The sequence below is a fragment of the Sphaerodactylus townsendi genome, linkage group LG01, assembly GCF_021028975.2.
Source record: "Sphaerodactylus townsendi isolate TG3544 linkage group LG01, MPM_Stown_v2.3, whole genome shotgun sequence".
Taxonomy (NCBI): domain Eukaryota; kingdom Metazoa; phylum Chordata; class Lepidosauria; order Squamata; family Sphaerodactylidae; genus Sphaerodactylus; species Sphaerodactylus townsendi.
Window position 1 is genome coordinate 69,534,949 of NC_059425.1, and position 22,281 is coordinate 69,557,229.

Here is a 22,281-nt window from a genome sequence, read left to right on the forward strand (position 1 = left end):
ATATAGATATATAAACAGCTTCCATTAGAACCTAATATATACTATATTTACTGCAAAGGATTTTTTTGCCGTCCAGTCACAGCCGATTTATATTAACCCCATCGGGTTTTCAAGGCAAGAAACATGTGGAGGCAGTTTGCCATTGCCTGCCTCTGAAGTGAACCTGGTAATTCTTCGTGGTCTCCCATCCAAATATTCATCAGGATTGACCCTGCTTACCTTCTGAGATTTGATGAGACTGGTCTATACTGAGCTGTCCAGGTCAAGGAAAAGTGACCCTGAGTGTAAAAACTATTCAGCTAAAAAGATTATGCAGGACAGGTTTGTTATTATTATTATTATAATTCTGTACATAACTGTAACTTGTATATGAATTTAAGACAGCTCCCTCTTTGTCTTGATGGCATATGGGAGGAAAAAAATAGTAGCAAATGAAGGTGGACTGTCCTTAGTTTTCCTCAAAAATATGCTGTTTTCCAGATATGTAAAATGTCACCAAGACACAGCCAATGTATGATGACTCCATAGGGCTCTCAAGGCAAAAGACATTCAGAGGATTAGAAGGAAACAGGAAAAGATGAAGGATTTGTGGTCATAAGGGTGAGGAGATGGCAAGCATGGCACATCCAGTAGCAGAAAGAGGGGAGATCTGTGTGTATTAATCTTACCTCTTTTTTCTCCCTTGCAGAGATGCAAGAAACAACAGTCTTTCCTTAGGAAAAGTAAAACATGAGACCATCTTAAACTTGTTTCCTCATGAAAAATACAAAGGACCAATTCAGTGTATTGATGGAGACTTTCACAACCAGAATCAACTGGTTGTTGAGGGTTTTTGGACGGTGTGACCATGGTCCGGAAGTTTTTCCTCCTAACAATTCATCCACATTTATGGCTGACATCTTCAGAGGCATGTCAAAGAGTCCACACTGTGCCATGGAGAGAAACTCATCTTACTGTGACATGCCTCTGAAGATACCAGCCATAGATGTGGCCGAAACATTAGGAGCAAAAACTACCAGTCCACAACCACACATTCTGGAAGACCAACAACAGCCAAAACAATTCTGTGTTAGGGGAAGCTTTTGTAGTCATGGGTTGGTTGCTGTGAATTTACATTGGCCAGTGGTTTTCAACAGGTGTCAGCACAAACTTGCTATTCTTCCCCCTCCTCTGCTGACACAATTAAGAAGTGTGTTTGTCACTGTATAGCTTTTGTCCTGTATTATGTCTTTGTGAGGCTTTCCAAAGCCTCCCCATGTTTACATTTCTTTTTGAAATGATTCTGTCGCCATGGAAATGAAATTGTCAGTCACATCAGTAGGGATAGACAATGGTAATGGAAGCAAAAGGTGTCTGGATGGATTTTCATCATGCTGATAATTGCAGAAGATAAAAACTGTAGCTCATGTAATTAATGCTGTTAATTATCTCATGTTGCAATTATTCATGAAAACCTGGGCCAAGAACAGAGCTCACACTGTGTTAATACCTCACAGACATGTATTAAGAGACTATCCTCCTACCTTTTCCTGAAGAGCTTAACATTTAAGTAGCCAAGGCATGCAGCAGGGATGTGGGAGGACAGAATGCATATCTCTTGGGGACTCCAAACTACAGAGACTTGCAGCATTCATTAACATTCTAGAGAATTATGATGAGACAAAATGCGATAGTGTTATCAGATTTACACTTGTTATCAAATTTCTACTATCTCATGGACATTTAGTAGGCCTGTCCCATCTTCTCAATCTAGTCTACCTCACAGAAGATGTTGTGAATATAAATGAGAAAAGCCACGTGTTTCATGTTGAACTCTTTGAAAGAAGGGCGGGATAACAATGTACTGAAGAAATCTGCTTCACTCAAGAGCCTGTGTGAGGACCCAGCTATGATGTTTGCAGTGACATTCCATCTGCCCTTTCCCCACAGAGCTTCTATCAGCATATGTGTTTTTCCTTTCCTCCATTTCTCCCAACAACCCTGTGAAATATGTTAGGCAGTGACCGTGTGACTGACTTCTGAGCAAAATGAAAATTTGAACTTTGGTCTCTCCAGTCCTAATCTGGCACTCTAAACACTATGGTGAAGTGGCTCACCAAGAGTTTGCTTGTCTGAATGGAGTCAGAGTAGTTGAGTGCTGGATTAAATACTCACTGAGGCCTAGCCTACACCTGCAGCAGAAAAAGATGAGAACATCTTGAAGATGAGCTGTAATGCATGAGATGGGATGTGGAGAGAATCACATTTTTAAGTTCTCCATGAATAAAAATGAGCACACCAAGGTATGGAATTCTAGCATTCTGCTACATCATATGCCATGCTCATTTTCCTTCTATTGAGAATTATTAAGATGCTGGATCTGTGAAAACTGTTATTCCTCAGACCATCAGTGTAGTGGATAAGAGCAGTGGACTCTGATCTGGACCACTGGGTTTGATTCCCCTCTCCTCCACATGAGGAGCGGACTCTTATCTGGTGAACCAGGTTTGTTTCCCCACTCCTTCATATGAAGCCTACTGAGTGACCTTTGGTTAGTCACAGTTCTCTCAGAACTTTCTCAGCCCCACATACCGCACAAGATGTTTGTTGTGGGAAGAGGGAGGGAAGGAGTTTGTAAGCTGCTTTGAGACTCCTTACAGTTGAGAAAAGTGGGGTTCAAACTTGCATGCTACTGTAGAAGCACTCTTATCACATCATTACACCTCATTTTTCTGCATGTTTAGACAAGTCCTCAGCAGTTAAATTCACTGGATGATGGCACTCACCAGGAAAGAGACTGGGGCTTTGATATCACTGCAATGGTGAGATGTCATTTCTAGTGCTAACTTGGAAGTGGCATCACCATGTAACCCTGACACTCTTGGGTTTACCATGGAGTTTTGTGTGAATCTTAGAGCATCACACTAGTGTGGACACATTCTTTCCTGGTTTGTGATAGAACTGACATCATTGATGCTTTTCCTGCCATTTTGAAAGGCACCAGGCAGATAGCAAGTGGGAGATCTGGTAAGACTGAAGCCGGTCCCTTGGATGAACTTATATCAAAATACTGTTTCTCTATGGATAAAGTGGAGCAGGGAAGAATTGTGCATGTTGTTCTGAGTGCCTCAGACAGATTGATTGGATGGACAGACAGACAGATGCCTATCCTGTTGTTATGTAAAATAGAAGATGGGGAAGCTAAGACTAAGTGCATGGAGGAAATCAGGGCAGCTTGGCTGTTAAGGTGATGGGCATTGTCCTGGGGGGCTAATGCCCTGGAGTGGTCCTGCACAAGGTGGGTAGGAATCATTGCTGCTGTAAGCTGTACCAAATGAGGCGAACTGAAAGTTTTTGTTTTGCATGAGGTGGGCTGGCAGAAGCTGTCACGGAAAGCCAGTGGCCCTGTCTCTCGCAAAGTGAATGCAAACCGGCAGCCCCCAACCTATGCAAGGGAGTTGCTGAGAGGATATGCTTTCCCCCCTCTTCCTTCCATTGGGGGTGAGGTGGGGGACAGTGTCCTTTACCAGGTCCATTTTGGTTTCCCAGTCCACCCCTGAAGGGAGTTGATCTCTTCCCTTCCTTTTTTTCCCTATCTCACTTTACTCCATATAAGAGCACGGTGCTCTTAATTGTGCACAGAGGTTAACAAATAAGAAGGTAAGGTCATCAGCAATGAGACCACCTGGTTGTGGTCGCCCAAAGGCCTCTGTTTCCCCACTGTTAGAATGTTGGACTAAATGGATTTAGACTTCATCATTATGTTCTGACTACAGAGACTGTTTGCCTAATAATTACCTTGCAAATGGTGCCAAGGTATGCAAAGGTGATATGTAATTCATGTGTAAAGCTCAAGGCAGAGATCAAAAATAGCTTCTCAGAGACATTCCTAAAATGAGATGCTACCTCTTAAGTCTTGTATCGTTATGAGGCAAATTTAAATACAAAGCAGGAGCCTTTATGCCTCTTGCTCATGATAATTCATGCTGAACCATGTTATAACAGTACTAAAGAGGCTGTTTTTCACTCAGTACCAAGACAAGAGCCTGCCTTGATTTACAGACTTGTGGCAAGGATGCCACTTTCACTGCCTGATAGATGCCTATTACGTGCAAATCAGCATAATAGTAAGAGAGCACGTTAATTTGACCAGCACTCTGAGAAATGCTTGCTGCAGAGTGGAAGAGTAGCCGAAAGCATGGTGGTAAGTTTGCATGAAGTTACCCAGAATATTTTTAAGTCTATGTAAAGGTGGTGAGAACCACAAAGGTGTGCGAAGAGCTCCAAGCGGACCTTGATAAATTAGGTGAGTGGGCTCAGAAATGGCAAATGCAGTTCAATGTAGCAAAATGCAAAGTGATGCACATAGGGGCAAAAAATCCAAACTTCACGTACACACTACAGGGGTCAGTGATATCAGTCACAGACCAGGAAAGGGATTTAGGCGTCTTAGTTGATAGTTCCATGGGAATGTCAACTCAATGCATGGCAGCTGTGAAAAAGGCAAACTCTATGCTGGGGATCATTAGAAAAGGAAGTGATAATAAAACTGCAAAGATTGTCGTGCCCTTATATAAAGCAGTGGTGCGACCGCACTTGGAGTACTGTGTCCAGTTCTGGTCGCCGCATCTCAAAAAGGATATTGAGGAGATAGAAAAGAGATTGCAGAGAAGGGCAACGGGATTGATTGAGGGGACTGGAGCGCCTTCCTTATGAGGAGAGGCTGCAGCATTTGGGACTCTTTAGTTTGGAGAGGAGGCGGCTGAGGGGGGATATGATTGAAGTCTACAAAATTATGCATGGGGTAGAAAATGTTGACAGAGAGAAATTTTTCTCTCTTTCTCACAATACTAGAACCAGGGGGCAATCATTGAAAATGCTGGGGGGAAGAATTAGGACTAATAAAAGGAAACACTTCTTCACGCAACATGTGATTGGTGTTTGGAATATGCTGCCACAGGAGGTGGTGATGGCCACTAACCTGGATAGCTTTAAAAGGGGCTTGGACAGATTTATGGAGGAGAAGTCGATTTATGGCTACCAATCTTGATCCTCTTTGATCTGAGATTGCAAATGCCTTAACAGACCAGGTGATCAAGAGCAACAGCCACAGAAGGCCATTGCGTTCACATCCTACATGTGAGCTCCCAAAGGCACCTGGTGGGCCACTGCGGGTAGCAGAGAGCTGGACTAGATGGACTTTGGTCTGATCCAGCTGGCTTGTTCTTATGTTCTTATGTTCTTAAGAGTGGTACGAAGAGAACTCAGGAGAAAAGAAGCCACTAAGGACAGGAGTCAGGGACAAGGAAGCAGCATAAAGAAACTGTAGCCCCATTCCTTGAACTCAAGATAAGGAGGTTTGAGTGAGTGAGACTCAAGGGCTTTCAGGGTCAATATTGTCTTCTCTGATTGAGAGCAGCTGTCCAAAGTCTCAGGCAAAGCTCTTTCACATCATTTGTGATCTGACCCTTTTAAACTGGACAAGCTGGGGACTTAATCTGGGACCATCTGTATACACAAAGCAGATGCTCTGTTACTGAGTCAAGACCCCTTTTGTTTATCCATTCTTTCTCATATCGGGAGAAGAAAAAAACAAGGATTCTTTTGAAATTCAGCCTATCCAAATTTCTCCCTGGATATTGGAGCTGGTCATTTCCAAAGTGAAACTGTTGCACTAGGAATTCTTCATTATTCTGATTCTATTTTATTTTGAAAGTTCTGTCAGTTCTGCATGTGAAATTTGATGCAGAATGTTTTTCCTTCAGATCATATGCACTTTTTATCTGCCCTCTTTGTTAAAAATGTTCATATATACATATAAATATCTAAAATGTAGTGCAGTTATAGGTACATGTGTAGCATGGTGTTCTGCTTTATACCAGTGCATGAAAGTGTATCAGTAAAATACCACGCAAAACAATCAGGACCACTGCTTTATCAATATATGTATACGCAACATATATTGATAAAGATGGGGGTGTGGTGTGAGGAATGTAGGTACAGAAGACCCTGATGGAATTGAGAACCCATGATCTAGGCAAGGATTCATTTTAGACATTTTCTGATATAAACTAGAATTAAGAAGTAGCAGAATTCAGGACAGGCCTTTGGAAACAATAGAGGGTTGGACTGGTAGAAAGCCCCTAATGCCTAAAGAGATATGGTAGAAAAATCTCTTTGTAAAAACATAAGGCACATGGTGAATCAGACCAATGATTTATCTAGACCAGCATACTGTTTCACACAGTGGCCAAGCAGACCCTCAAAGGGGTAACCCCCATCTCTTGTTAGCTCCAATTAACAATGGGAAATGTGGACACCCCCTTTGGGGATCCATAACTTTGGCTCCCCCTGAACCAAATTTCACCAAACTTGGGGAGCATCATCAGGACAGTCCTCGGATCATACTCTGAAATTTTGCTGCCGCTAATAGGGTTGGAGATTCGGACAGTCCGAATCTGGATTTTGACTGAATCTGCACTGATTCTGACAGATTCAGACAAGCAGGGTCCGAAACTGAGCTGTCCAAATCCCATCAGATCCGAATCCATGGGATCACCAGTCGAATTGCGTTTTTATTTTCTTGGTGTTTTTTCACGTTTTGGCCTGCAGAGGGCACATTTTTAAACATATAGGCACCAAAATTTCAGGGTATCATCAGGGGACTGTCTTGATGATACTCCCCAAGTTTGGTGAAGTTTGGTTCCGGGGGGCAAAGTTATGGACCCTCAAAAGGGGTGCCCCTATCCCCCATTCTTTCTAACGGGAGCTAAGGAGATGAGGGCTACCCTTTTGAGGGTCTATAACTTTGGCCCCCCTGAACCAAACTGCACCAAACTTGGAGGGTATCATCAGGACAGTCTCCTGATGATACCCTAAAATTATGGTACCTATACATCTACAAATGCATCCCCTGCAGGCGTCCCCAGAAATTTTCACAAGATTCTTTGTTCTGCAGTGACTTAGTTGTATTGCTGCCAATGGGGAATTTCTGATAGAGGGCTGTGGAGTGCACATTTCTCATGGTAAACCCACAAAACTTTCAGGGTATCTTCAGGAAAGTCTCTGGATGACACCATCCAGGTTTGGGGAACTTTGCTTCAGGGGGCAATGAGAGATGGGCCCTACCCTTTTTGGGTCCCATAGAATTGAACCCCCTGAAGCAAAGTTCCCCAAACCTGGATGGTGTCATCCAGAGACTCTCCTGAAGATACCCTGAAAGTTTTGTGACCATACCTTCAGAAATGTGCACCTCGTAGCCCTCTTCCAGAAATTCCCTATTGACAGCAATACAGCTAAGTCACTGCAGAACAAAGAATCTTGTGAAAATTTCTGGGGGTGCCTGCAGGGGACGCATTTTTAGATGTATTGACACCAAATTATCAGGGTATCATCAGGTGACTGTCCTGATGATACCCACCAAGTTTTATGCAGTTTGGTTTAGGTATGGACCCTCAAAAGGAGTGCCCCTATCCCCCATTGTTTCCAATGGGAGCTGATTCGGTAGGGATGGGGGCTGCGGCGAGGAAGTCCATGAATACGGCTCCCCTGAACCAGGCTGCACCAAGCCTGGGGGTATCATCAGGACAGTTTCCTGATGATACCCTGAAATTGTGATGCCAATATGTCAAAAATGCACCCCTGCAGGCACCCCCAGAAATTTGTCCAAGATTCTTTGTTCTACATCTACACAATCCATTGCTGTCAATGCGGAATTTCTGGGGGTGCCTGCAGGGGGCGCATTCTTATTGCTAGCAGCACCAAGCCTTCAGGGTATTATCTGGAGACTGTCCTGATGATACCCCCCAAGTTTGGTGCAGTTTGGTTCAGGGGGGGCCAAGTTATAGACCCTCAAAAGGGTAGCCCCCATCTCCTTAGCTCCCATTAGAAAGAATGGGGGATAGGGGCACCCCTTTTGAGGGTCCATAACTTTGGCCCCCATGATCCAAACTTCACCAAACTTGGGGGGCATCATCAGGACAGTCTCCAAATAATACCCTGAGAGTTTGGTACCACTAGCTTTAAAAATTCTGGTTTGTGTTTTTCACCCCTCCTTCACATGAAGCCTGCTGGAGTGAGTGAGTGGTGAAAAACACAAACCAAAATTTTTAAAGCTAGCGGCACCAAACTTTCAGGCTATCATCTAGAGAGTGTCCTGATGTCAATTCTTGCCACATGGCCTCCCTGGCACCTAATATGAATTGCTTTGGTTCCCCTTCAAAAGGAGTGCTGGGTAACCCCTCAGCACACTGATCAAGCTCCAGTTTTGTGGCATGAGTAAGATCTGAACTGCCCATGTTCAATATTCATTTATACAATAACACTTTTGAAGACCTCTGCAGTCAGGATGATAGCTGTCATATTTTTATCCTGTCGATGAGGCAATTGATCTTTCTACTGGTGAAGAGACTATTCTCTCTTTGTTTCTCTCTCAGTCGCACAAGATGGAAAAGTTGCTTCCTTCTTCATCTATTTGATAGTCTTTGAGAAAATGAAATGCATCTATCTTTTTTAAAGTAGTGCTATATACCTATTTCTCCTACGTTTTACTTATTTCTCCTCAGTTTTACACTTCAATGTCAATTGGATCCTCAGAGTGCAATCATACATAACAACATCCCCCCAAATTGTAATTGGGAAAATAGAATGTACTTGAAAGAGATTTCCATACTCTCTCTCTCTCTCTCTCTCTCTCTCTCTCTCTCTCTCTCTCTCTCTCTCTCTCTTTCTCACTCACTCACACACACGCACACACGCACACACGCACACACGCACACACTCACACACAAAATCCTTTTCAGATATATTTTGGGCTAGATGCTAGAGGAAGAAGGTGGATAAAGGAAGTACTGTTCATTGCTAATTAATTGTATCCATCTCTTTCTCCAAACTGTTTTCTAAACTCATTTTTATTTATAGTTACAGCTGCTAAGATAATGCACTAAATTAAGGCTCCAAAATATAATTATGTTTAAGATTCCAAAAACCGACTGTCTGCTGGTAAGGGATAAATACAAAAAACGGAGCTTTGCTAACTGTGCCATAGATTTGCATAAATAACATGTGTACAAAGGCACTGGATTCTAGTTTAATATAGGAGGTAAAAAGAAGCTAAACATAGCCTGCCTTTGCAGGAAATATCCAATATTCGTTTGCAGGGCATAACAAATACAGCAATTTCAAGCCTTTTACATTCATTCACTCAGCAAATTAATAATGTTGCTTATGCCAAAATCTCAACATTTGTGAGCAGCTTTTAGAAGAAAAATATTCAAAATAGCAAACACTGAAATTATGTACATTAGTATAGTCAAGTCACAACTGACTTATGGCAACCCCAGCAAGAGGTGTTCAAGGCAAGTGAGACTCATAGACTCATTCCGCACATGCAGAATAATGCACTTTCAAACTGCTTTCAATGCTCTTTGAAGCTGTGTGGAATGGCAAAATGCACTTGCAAACAGTTGTGAAAGTGGTTTGAAAACACATTATTTTGCGTGTGCGGAAGGGGCCATAGGTAGTTTGCCATTATCTTCCCTTGCAAAGTCTCCCTTGGTGATCTCCCATCCAAGTCTGAAACCTTATTAGCTTCCAAAATCTGATGATACTGGGCTATACTATGCCACTTCAACATTAAAATTACTTACTTTTAAAACTAACATTTCTAAGATATCATTTATCCCATCATGCTCCCTGCGGTAGCCCATTCACGCAATCTTTGGATCTCCATTGGTAAGTGGGATATAAGAAAATCAATACGTAGATGCATACATATATACAAATATGGTACATGCCCTGATTACATTTTAATTAGATTACTGCACTCTTGGTTTATTTGTACTGGCACAATTCAAGGGGCTAGTATAGCCCTTTAACACTCTACATTGCTTGAGACCAGCATGTGTAAAACATGTTCTTACAGACAAAGCTCTTCTAAGAATAGGCCTTTCAGTCATGGCACCAAAACTTTGGAATTTTCTCTCCCCAGAGAGACTCACCTGCAGAAGTGGATCGAGGGGGTGCTCCCTGTGCCCCTGCTATAGCACTGCCTGCCTCACCCCAGAATGCCCCCAGAATGCCACGTCCCCTGCAGGGCCCAGCCATGCCCCCTCTGCTGTTCCGCCTGGGGTGTTGCGCCCCACCTGGCCCCGTTGGCGCTACACCACTGCTCACCTGTCTTTTTTTGCTGCCATCTCCTGTCAATGGGAGAAGACTTCCTTAGTTTCATCTGGATTTCCCTCAGTGATCTCTCTTTCTTGCTGTCTTTCTTGTTTTTATTTATGTGTACCTTATTGTATATGTATTTTAACTTGGTTTTAAGAGTTACAATTATGTGTTTTTATTTGGTTTTAATGTATGGCTTTCAACTATTAGGCAGCTTGGTGGCCCTGATCAGGACAGAAAGACTGGGTATAAACCTTGTAAATAAAATAACAAATGTTAGGCATATGATAGCCTCTGGAAACCTGTATGATACACTTGTGTTATTATTCAGAATGAGTTGAACTGGTCTGGTGCACTTGCACTGTAAACAGCTTGCATTTTCTAAACCCTATTATAAGGGCAATTTTCCACGTAGTAATGCTGAATGTATGCAGATGTCATGCAAGTCACCCCAGTGATCATGTTTGGAGAAATAAACCTTTTAGACCTGGTTTAAATATGGATTTTTATGCATGGGAGCCTATTGAGGAATGGTATATAGTTGTAGAAAATTTATATTTTGCCATCAAAATACTTAAGGGCAACATATTGGGTGCCCACTTGCTTAGATTTTGCCAATAAAAATCACAATTGTACATGAATACTGTTTCTAAATTAATAATTGTATATGCATTTTGTACTTAGGAATCAGTTCTGGAGTACCTTAAGTAGCATATAAAGCAGCCCACAATAATGCTGTCAAGTCTTGTATTCAAAGAAAAAGGGGGCAGAGAAAAGTGTGCTTGGTGACAGCACACAGTTATCAGATGTCCTTCTTTTGCACTCAACAAATTTTAAGCGTGAATATCATTTGGCAGTATTATAAATATTTAGACTTGGTTTTTGCAGCATGGCTAACTGGCATATTTCCACAGTTTTAATTTACAGTCCAATTGGGCTGAGTCTATATGTTGGACTTTAGTATGGTTTTAATTTAAAAAAACAGCAACAATACCTGCTCCAAGCCTCTAGGATGAAGCAACCTGTAGATTATATTGACAAAGTGGCTATACTACCTAGATAACAATTCTGCTGATTAAAGTGACTCTGAGTTATGTTGGACTCGCTTGAGTCATCTGATAACATTTCCTTTTCTGAAATCCATTTGCAGTGCTTGTAGAACACTCTGGTTTAGATAGTGTGAATGATCTCTTGAAAGACTGATCCATCAAAAACTGTCCTTATGAAGGACAATTGTATCACATGGCCCTTTGCTTATTCAGTCCTCGTTTACTATTCTATGATTCTCTGAAGCCCTTATTTGTCTTGTCCAGCTCATTTGGACTCTGAGAATATTGGGCACATTTACTGAAATCTGGTGAGATGAGGAAGTAAACCAGCAAGCACTACCTGGATAAGATAGCTGACAGTCAGAAACAGTCTGCAAAGGGAACGCAGACAGAGAATCAAAGATGCAGGTCAGATTCAAGAGAGCAGTAGACCATAGGCATCTCCAAGGAGCTCATGACAAGCTGCAGAGATCCACTGAATGCATCTCTTCATTACTATTCCAAGCACTTCGCCTCAATGGAATGTGAAAGGAGCTTAAAGGAGTTGTGATTTGGCAAAAATGTAAAAGTTCTTCCCATAACTTATAAGAAAGAGCATATTTTCTTGTGTTTTTACAGTACCAACTTTGAGTACTAGTTCTGTATCCCAACTCTGATGATAATTGTGTTGGGAGAAAGTCAAGCTATAAACAGTTTAAATACAAATGAAACAATACCTCCCATATATAGTCTGCTCCTGTGTTAAACAAGCTCAGTTTTGACTGTTTTGAGTCACTATGAGTAAAAGGGTCAAAAGCCCATCTTTGAATCTATCTATATATTAGTCACACAACTACATGGTCATTATCATGTCAAAGTCTAAATATTTGGGTATATTTATGCTCCGAGCCATCAGTTTTGAACAAGTCCATATCATTAATCAGGGGACATGTGATTATTAGTTGACAAAAGTGTATGGTTTCAGATAAAAATACACAATCACATGCATGCACTTCCTCTTAAACTCTGGCCCTTTCTGCACAGGCAAAAATGCCATCCCTGGGAAGGCGTTTGTACAGCAGGCACTGCTGCAATGCAGCAGCGGCGTGCTTGCGATGCCCAGGCGGCATGGAAACACCCCTTTTGAACCTCGCTCCACAAGCAAGGTTTTTCAAAAGGGGCGCCTTCCAGCTGCTGCCTCCCACCTCCCCCAACCAGCTTACCTGCTCCTGCTGGCTCCCGTCGTGCTGTGGATGCCAGGGGACATGCCCCCTGGCCTTTGTATCCAGAGCCGTCACTCTGACCAGGGGGACGTGTCCCCTCACCTCCATAGTGCGACGGGAGCCAGCAGGAGCAGGTAAGCCAGTCGGAAAAGGTGCAGCCTGTGCGAAGGCTGCGCCTTCTCCTGCGCCCCTACCGGGACCGTCTGTGCGAACGGTCCTGGGAGGGTGCATCAGCATAATTTATGCTGATGCACCCCCACTCAGTGCCCGTGTGGAAAAAGCCTGTGATAAATAAGAACCTGTTGTATAACAGGGTAGTGCAAACTGTTGGTTGGGAAAACCCTACCTTACCTTTTTCCAGCAGAAACAATTCCTAATTACCATTTTTTAAAATGTTACTTATGTTCACATGCACAGTATCATAAAGAAGTGGTATAGCTGAGACAGGAAATCAGGAAACAGGAGGTGTAGTTATATGGCCGGTTTGGGCTTCCTCTTGAGTAAGGATACTTGAACACCCACCAGTTTGACTCACTTCTTGTTTGCCAGTTATGAACAGGAAACCATTTTTTTAAATGATTGGTTCAACTGCTTGTCACCCCTTATGTTATTATTGCACAAGTTTTTTTATTTCTACTCTTTTTTGAGTTTTTGTTTTATAAGGTGCAATAAGACTATTTGGTGTACCTTCTGGTTACTCCCCGCAATTGCGACTGAGCAGAGAACGACTATGGCAGGCAAATGGAGTGGGAGAAGACATCTCCTAGGCCAGGGGTAGGGAACCTTTAACGCTCAAAGAGCCATTTGGACCCGTTTTCCATGGGAAAAGAAAACACTTGGAGCCGCAAATAATTTTTGACATTTAAAATAAAAATAACACTGTATATATTGGGGTTTTTAACCTTTTACTCCTCTCATTCTGAGAAGCGCATGGATGCGTCCTCCCTGCTGCCTGCAGGGTGGGCAAGGATGGGGCCAGTGGCTCGGCCTCGCCGGCCACCGGGAAACCACCCGCCCCGCTCCAATGGGGCAAGCGAGAGGGGAAGCCCACGGCACGGCCCAGCCGGCCGCGGGCAGTTGGTGCGCCCACCCTGCTGCCTGCAGGGCAGGCAAGGATGGGACCTGCGGCTCGGCTCGTGGAGCCGCAGTGCAAGGGCAGAAGAGCCGCATGCGGCTCTTGAACCGCAGGTTCCCTACCCCTGTCCTAGGCAGTGGCTCAGTGATGTGAGAGCTGACACCGAGCCCAGGGAAATACTCCCCGGCCAGCAGCGAGTTGCAGACATTAATAACACTAACAATGTTTGAGTAAGCAATGGCAGGCAGGCGGAGTTGGGGCAGGTGACTCCTGGGCAATGAGTTGGTGGTGTAAGGACCGACAGTGAACCCAGGGAGATGCTCCCCGAATGGCAGCGAGATACGAACATTGATAACATTCAAGTAAACGACGACTGTGGCGGGCGAGTGGAGCTGGGTCAAATTACTTCTGGACAACGAGTTGGTAATGTGAGAGCTGACATTGAACCCAAGGAAATGCTCCCCGGCTGGCAGCGAACTATGAACACTAACAACATTCAAGTACACAATGCCCTCAGCAGGCAAACAGAGCGGGAGCAGATGGCTTCTGAGCAATTGGTTTGTGCTGCTTGTGGTCATAGAACACTGAAACTTGCACTAATTGCAATTGTGATCTCCAACAGATGAGCCAGAGATGGACTAAGCAGTGGGTGCTGGTGGCAGAAGCACTGGTAGGCTGGTCTGGGGTGGGGAGAGGGGCATGGCCTTTTCAATCTGGGCTCTTTGCACCATTGTCCCTTCTTTTTGCTGTTGCCTTATTACACTATCTTATTAGGAGCGTAGGGTAAGTATAGTTAGTTTCCTGCTTAGTATATTAGGGAGTGTAGGTTAGATAGGTGTAGACAGCTCTTTTTTTGGGTAAATTGGGTAGTACTGCTAGGTTTATTTTTGCAGCAGTTATAGTTTAGTGTAGAGAAGTTTTTAGCTCTATTGTTAATGTATTGATATAGTGTTGATGTACTGATATGTACTGTTAATTTAGCATTAATGTGTTTATATATATTGATATATTGTTGATGTACTATTGTTAATATATTGATATTGTTAATGTATTGATGTACTGTTAATTGATGTTGTTAATGTACTGATATATGGTTAATGTATTGATATAGTGCTGCTGTTATTGTTATTGACTAACACTAGGTCTGATGTGTTTAAGTTGCAATCTATAATTCGGTTTTCTATTTTACAGTTCTTAGGTAATTTATTGGTATTTATCTTGTTTAATGTATGCTGTTGTGATATGTTGTTCGCCGCCCTGAGCCCTTCAGGAATGGGCAGGATATAAATCAAAGAATAAGCAAACAAACAAACAAACAAATAAAGTTACTTCACTATACTTTCTCCTAGTCATCCAATACCATGCAATCAGACCTTTGCTCTACAGTTCTGGTTTTCAAACAGTGTTCCTGGGAACTATACTATAGGGCTCTTCAAGGGAAAAGATTAGTATTTATGAGAAGTGTATTTAAAAGACACCTTGTCAACCATAACAGATATCTGTGCAATGTGCAGCTAAAACAGTGTTGAAACAGACCACAGACCTACATTTTGAAATGGGATGAAACTAGATTAAATGTTTATTCATTGCATTCCATTTGTTTCTGGACAAAGGATGAGCCCTCAATCCCCTTTTCATCAGTGTCTTTGCCCTAAATTTGTTAGGCAAAGCCAGCTCAATATGGTGGCCTCAAATTCTCTATAACATGCTGAAGAGTCCCTCTGCAAAAATCTGCTGTAGCTCTGGTGTAACACTTAGAAATGAAGTCTGCATATGTATCTGGGAAAGGTTTCCTGAGGATAGGGCATTCAGTGACTGCATCTCTAAAGAAAGAATTTATCTTTGCCTGATTAGCTAATATTTCATTATCAGACTTACAAAATTGCTGTGCAAATAATGAGCAGGTCTCAATACACATTAAAAGGCAAGCTTATAATGAACCTCAATTCTCATCTTTGTTTCATTCTCAAATCAACATCATATGAGAAATTTCTACCTAGAAATAATAGTACATGTTGCTGTATCTATTTAGGTGCATTTGGCATGTATTACCTAGTGAAGGAGTAGAGTAGAATATATTGCTGTATTTTTGGTTTCTAATAAGGGTGTTATTGGTTTATAAGTCTGGAAATACTAAACTGGAAATACTTGACTGATATGTGACTTCTTTCATATTCTTACAGGTCCAGTTGTGTGATTTACCATGGAAAAATTGCTCTGCAGCATCCTGGTGTTTGGAGTGGCTGTTGTGGTCAATGCTTGTCCAAAATATTGTGTCTGCCAGAACCTGTCCGAATCATTAGGGACTCTTTGCCCCTCTAAAGGCCTCCTTTTTGTACCATCAGACATAGACAGGAGGACTGTTGAACTCCGACTTGGAGGCAACTTCATTATTAACATTAGTAGACTGGACTTTGCCAATATGACTGGCCTTGTTGACCTCACATTGTCTAGGAATACTATTAGTTACATACAGTCCTATGCTTTTGCTGACTTAGAAAGTCTACGGTCTTTGCACTTGGACAGTAACAGGCTGCCCTGCATTGGGGAGGATATTTTGAAGGGCCTTGTCAACCTTCAGCACTTGATTCTAAACAACAATCAACTGAGTTGTATTTCTGATGAAGCTTTTGGAGACTTCTTGCTAACCTTGGAAGATCTGGATCTTTCCTACAATAACCTCAGAAGCATCCCTTGGGAATCAATAAGGAAGATGGTAAATTTACATCAGATTAGCTTGGATCATAATTTGATAGATTATATTACAGAGGGGACATTTGCAGACCTTCAGAAACTGGCAAGGCTGGATCTGACCTCCAACAGACTTCAGAAGCTTCCTCCCGATCCCATATTTGCCAGATCCCAAATATCTCCATTAACGTCAACCCCATTTTCTCCACCTCTTTCTCTGAGCTTTGGAGGAAACCCTTTGCATTGTAATTGTGAGTTGCTTTGGCTGCGGCGTCTTGACAGGGATGATGACATGGAAACTTGTGCTTCTCCTCCAGGTTTAAAAGGGAGGTACTTTTGGTATGTCCGGGAAGAGGAGTTTGTTTGTGAACCCCCCTTGATTACCCAGCATACTCACAAATTGTTGGTTTTAGAAGGACAAACGGCCACTTTAAAATGCAAAGCCATTGGAGATCCATCTCCAGTCATTCACTGGGTAGCTCCAGATGATCGGCTTATAGGGAACTCTTCAAGGACAGCAGTCTATGACAATGGCACCTTAGAGATTTTGATCACAACATCTAAGGATTATGGAACATTCACCTGCATAGCAGCCAATGCTGCTGGAGAGTCTACTGCAACAATTGAGTTGTCAATTGTCCAGCTTCCTCACCTCAGTAATGGTACAGGTCGGGCAGCCCCACCCAAATCAAGACTTTCAGATATAACCAGTTCCAGCAAGTCTAATCGAGGGGAGACTAAGGGGCCACCAGAAAGGGCTGTCTTGGTCTCTGAGGTGACAACTACCTCAGCTTTGGTTAAATGGACAGTGAGCAAGTCAGCTCCGAGAGTTAAAATGTACCAGCTGCAATATAACTGCTCTGATGATGAAGTTCTCATTTACAGGTAAGTGTGACAGTCTTCAGAACAGAAATGATGGGGTGGAAGGTGATTTTGTTGAATGGATTGTACTTTCTGCTTCATTCTGACATTCTAGAAATGATGGATGACCATTCTCCATTATTGATCAGAGGGTAACAGGCATTATGAAGGAAGAAAGTTACAGTACATGAATGAATTTGCACTGCTTCTTTGTGCATGAAATTATTTTTTTTAAAAAAAAACTCTGGTCTATACTGATACGCATTATTATTTGCCATTGCAAATGAAACAGCTGTGTTCCTGTTCTGTCCAGGTAGCTGTCTTTTCATTCTTGAGACGCTGAACCAACTTCATGTTGCCCCTGTTCACACAACTATTTGGTAGTAAATCTATCACAATATGACTTCTCCGGGTGTGATGAGAATTTGTAGCTTACCACTTCCAGGTTGGATCAATTTCTATAATACTTTCCAATATATAGCCAACTACAGCATCAACACATTTTGGAACATTCACAGAATTAGTCACCATGCCAGTCATTTCCTTTCCCCTAGCTTCACATTGTGAAATAATAAAGATGTATTGTCAACTGGGCTGAGGCACCTGAAGCAAAAGCTAACAGTGAAATAGAATGCAGGGTAGGGAGATAGAAGAAAGAGGGAATGGTTAACAGTGGAGCATTTCTGACTCTACTTAACAGTACTATTTTGTATTCTCTGCTTCCTAGAGCAGTGAGCCTCAGTGGGTGCCCAAAGTCTACCACGATGCCTGCCAAAGTTTCCTGGTGCTCAATTGCCTCTTTAGTCTTGGGGAAAAAATCCAAAGATTCTTGAACTGAAAAAAAACCCTCCAGGGACCTTTGGTTTACTGAGATTATCCCTGACAGCTGGGTCACAGTCATGGATTCTTGGCTTGGCCACACTTTCTTGTGTCTTTGAACTTGGCAAACTGCATTTGGCAATGCAGGCAAGAAGTCATCTTTTTCCTCTGGAGATCAAACCCAAGCATGAGCCAATCTTAGATTTCTTTAACCTCCTGAGAGTGGGAGATGCATTAGAAGAGTTGAGGAGGCATTATATTGCATCTCTGAGGGGACACTAAATTGGTTACCTCAGTTGTAGGAAGACACTTGGTTAGAACCTTCCAATCTTGTATGATTAGCCCTGTCCCTTATGAAAGACATTTTGTGACTGGCTTAATCACTTTCCCTGGAAGCCATTTTGCTGACTGTCAATTACCCTTTCTCAAAATTGGGATGTGCATCATTTTTTTTGGGGGGGGAGTATTTTTTGGGTGCCAGTTTAAGAGTATCATAAATTTTCAAAAACCCATCTGTGAGGCCAGAACCCATGTCCGGCCTGTGTAGCTGCCTTGAGAAAAGACTGGTTGGAAACAAGCTCCCAAAAAAACATCAGACATCTGACATCAGAAACAAACAGAAGGTTTTTACTGGACAGAATATAGATCTCTGACAGAAGGTGAACCCCTCTGGGTACTCTCAAAAGAGAGCCCACCATACGAAAGACCTTAGTCTTTATAGATACAAAGAATACATATGTCACAGTTCATCCCATACCCACGTACATAATCCATACTCCTTTCACGTTCTATAAGCATGAACCTTAAAATCCCATTGCATGATTCTGTCTCCTTGTCACTTTAAGACAGCCTCTTTTCTACTACGTGTCTGATTCCTTCTGTTAAGAACATAAGAACATAAGAACTATCCTGCTGGATCAGACCAGAGTCCATCTAGTCCAGCACTCTGCTCATGTGCAGGATGTGAAAGCAATGGCCTTCTGCTGCTGCTGCTCCTGAGCACCTGGTCTGCTAAGGCATTTGCAATCTGAGATCAAGGAGGATCAAGATTGGTAGCCATAGATCGACTTCTCCTCCATAAATCTGTCCAAGCCCTTTTTAAAGCTATCCAGGTTAGTGACCATCACCACCTCATGTGGCAGCATATTCCAAACACCAATCATACGTTGTGTGAAGAAGTGTTTCCTTTTATTAGTCCTAATTCTTCCCCCCAGCATTTTCAATGAATGCCCCCTGGTTCTAGTATTGTGAGAAAGAGAGAAAAAATTGACTGCATGCTATTTGCTCACGTCCCTCTGCCCATATGCAAATGGCTGCAATAAAACTAACTTCTACCTTTTCTGGTTTCCAAGAATAACCTGTATTCCTGATTTTCTAAGTTTGCTCCTAGAGAGAGATACCTCTCCAGGGTATTAAGTTTTTACATACGTTCTTTAAGATCATAAAACTTCCCTTTTCCCAGTTTGAAATTATTTTACTTTAACAGATTAAAACATGATTTTAACAATTATATCATTCGATTCTAATATAATAGAATTATAGTAAAATACCAGTAAATATGAATCTCTCATTAACATTTCTGTGTTCATTTAACATATATATAAAAACTTTTTCCATTTAACTAATCACATTCATTTCTATTCTAACCTCTGATTGCTTTTATGATTCTGTTTATTCATGTAGCTATCCCCTAAAGCTGGTTCTGACAAAAACAAAGTTATAAATGTATATGTCTTCTGTCACATATTAACCTTTAGTGACAAGATCTTAAAGATATTTACCTTTGCTTGCCTGCATAATCACTAACAAGCTTCTAACATGCAGTTTGACCATCTGCTAACATGCAGGCCTACTGGTCTCTATACAGAAACCCCATTTTGATTCTTAGAAATCTTTGGTTCATACAAACTTAATATTCCTTAGTATCAAATACAATTTGTAGGCATTCTGGTCCATTCCCACACATCAAAAAGAAATGTTTGAAAAACTCTCAAAAATCCCATTTTGAGAATTTTTGGGGAATTTAAAATTTTGGGGGTCTATTAAATCCAGAAAAACAGCATTCTGTTTACTGTCTCCAAGACCTGCATGGAGTTCAGAGGCAGCGGTTCAGAGCTTAATGCTGGGCCCAGCCAGCCAGCAGGTTAAAGGAGTGGGAGGAAGGCGCAGGGGGAGGGTTCCCTGTCTTTAAAAAAAAATAGCAACAGGGCAGAAGCAGCTTAAAAAATGCCCCCAAAATTAGCATTTAGGGGGAATTTGCTTTTCATCTCCTTAAGAACGCTGCCATTTTGGAGGAATAGGCCCACATGTATATGGTCTCTTGGTAACTTTATGATTATATCATCAACCGTGTTAGTTATTTGTGTAACAGTTCACACTAATTTTTTAAGGTGTAGTCTGTATTTCAGACCTCATTTTTAAAGGTGTAGTCTGTATTTCAGACCTCATATTTTTAGTAAAGGTTCTTTGTGTTCCCTATGTAATATTATTTTGTTATAGATTTTACAGTTTTCAGGTCAACCTTTGAGACCTCCTGTATTGTTATAGTTGAGTCATTTCCCCCTCCCTACACTTTGGTATTTGATTCTACTACTATGAGTACAGATGGCCTTCAGCACTCTCCCCAGATAAGAACACAAGACTACTGAAGTTTGGGTTTGATTTGTTTATTTAAATTGCAGATCCTAAAATGTTCAACAGAAGTCTGCTCTAGGTAATATTTCATGGCTACTTCCATTTTGGTAATACCTCTCTGGTTCCAGAGTCAGCAGTTTGTTTTTCAGCTTTGCTTATTCTCATCTGCACATTAACAATGAAGAAAGTTGCCCACTTCCCCCCCCCCTTTATATCCTAACCTACTACACAGAAATCTAAGGCTATGTTGATGCTTCTCAGCACTCATTCCTTCCCAAACTCAACCCACCATAGAATGAATGGTACTGTGTTGAGGAATGCTCCCGTCATTGCATAATGGCTCAGGATTCTCACAATTTTACCTGACACATAGTAAGGAGCCCATCCTATCCCAGCTAACCATTATTTATTTATTTATTTATTTATTATTTGGGTTTATAAACCGCCCTCCCCCAAAGGGCTCAGGGCGGTGTACAACATGGATAGAGCACAATAACATTTTAAATACGATAAATATAAGTTAAAACAGCTCTAATAAGAATAAAAATAAACCCTTCCCCATTTAAAATGCAGCATTAATTAACTCATTAATTAACTCAGGATGGCGGCCTCTACTAATTCCCATAACCCCAAACAAAAGGGGTGGCAGGATCTCCATGATGTCGTAATGGAGAAAAAAGAGGAGGAAGGAAGAAGGAGGAAGGGGGCCCCTATCAACAGCTGGTCTCCCCAAAGGCCCGGTGGAACAGCTCAGTCTTACAGGCCCTGCGGAACTCAGCAAGATCCCGCAGGGCCCGGACAGCTGATGGAAGAGCGTTCCACCAGGCAGGGGCCAGAGCTGTAAAGGCTCTGGCCCGGGTGGAGGCCAGCCGTATCATCGAGGGGCTGGGAATCACCAGTAAGTTGGCCTCTGCTGAACGCAGAGGCCTATTCGGGACATATGGGGTAAGACGGTCCCGCAGGTACGGAGGTCCCAGGCCGCGCAAGGCCTTAAAGGTTAACACCAACACCTTGAAAATGATTCGGAATTCAATTGGTAACCAGTGCAAGCGGCGGAGCACAGGGGTAATATGTTCTCCCCTGGCACCCCCTGTGAGCATACGCGCCGCTGCATTCTGGACCATTTTTAATTTCCGAATCAGACGCAAGGGAAGGCCCGCGTAGAGCGAGTTGCAATAGTCTAACCTGGAGGTGACCGTTGCATGGACCACAGTGGCCAGGTCAGCTTGGGAAAGGAAGGGGAGCAGCCGTCGGGCCTGACGTAGATGGTAGAACGCGACCCGGGTTATATGGGCCACCTGGGTCTCCATAGAAAGAGACAAATCCAGGTGGACCCCCAGGTCGCGGACAGAGGGGGCTGGTGCCAATATAGCCCCCTCCCACACCGGCGGCTGAAAATCCCCAACCTCCCCCCCCCCCGTCCCAGCCAGAGGATCTCCGTCTTTGCTGGATTCAGTTTCAGCCTGCTCTGTTTCAACCAGCCAGCCACGGCCACCAAACAATGCTGGAGAGCCGCAGGGGCAGCGGCCGCTCCCCCCTCCATCGACAGAATGAGCTGAGTGTCATCAGCATATTGGTGACACGTCAGCCCAAAGCTCCGCACCAACTGAGCAAGGGGTCGCATATAGATGTTAAATAATAGCGGGGACAACAGCGCTCCCTGAGGCACCCCACAATGAAGTGAGCACCTCCGGGACGCTTGATCCCCACACCACACTTGCTGTGTCCGGTCCCGGAGAAACGAGGCAATCCATTTAAGGACAGTGCCTCGCACCCCGGAAGCGGCCAGGCGGTGGGTCAAAAGGTC

The 22,281-nt window shown here is 42.8% G+C and overlaps 1 protein-coding gene across 2 annotated transcripts in view; it reads left to right on the top strand.

Moving 5' to 3' along the window:
- LRFN2 (leucine rich repeat and fibronectin type III domain containing 2) overlaps positions 1–22,281 on the top strand; it is a 367,689-nt gene that overhangs the window by 253,642 nt on the left and 91,766 nt on the right. For both annotated transcript variants that reach the window (XM_048516371.1, XM_048516296.1), the window contains exon 2: positions 15,653–17,045. In XM_048516371.1, the coding sequence (XP_048372328.1) occupies positions 15,673–17,045 (1,373 nt within the window). In that variant the 5' untranslated portion in view covers positions 15,653–15,672. The remainder of the gene's footprint in view (positions 1–15,652; positions 17,046–22,281) is intronic.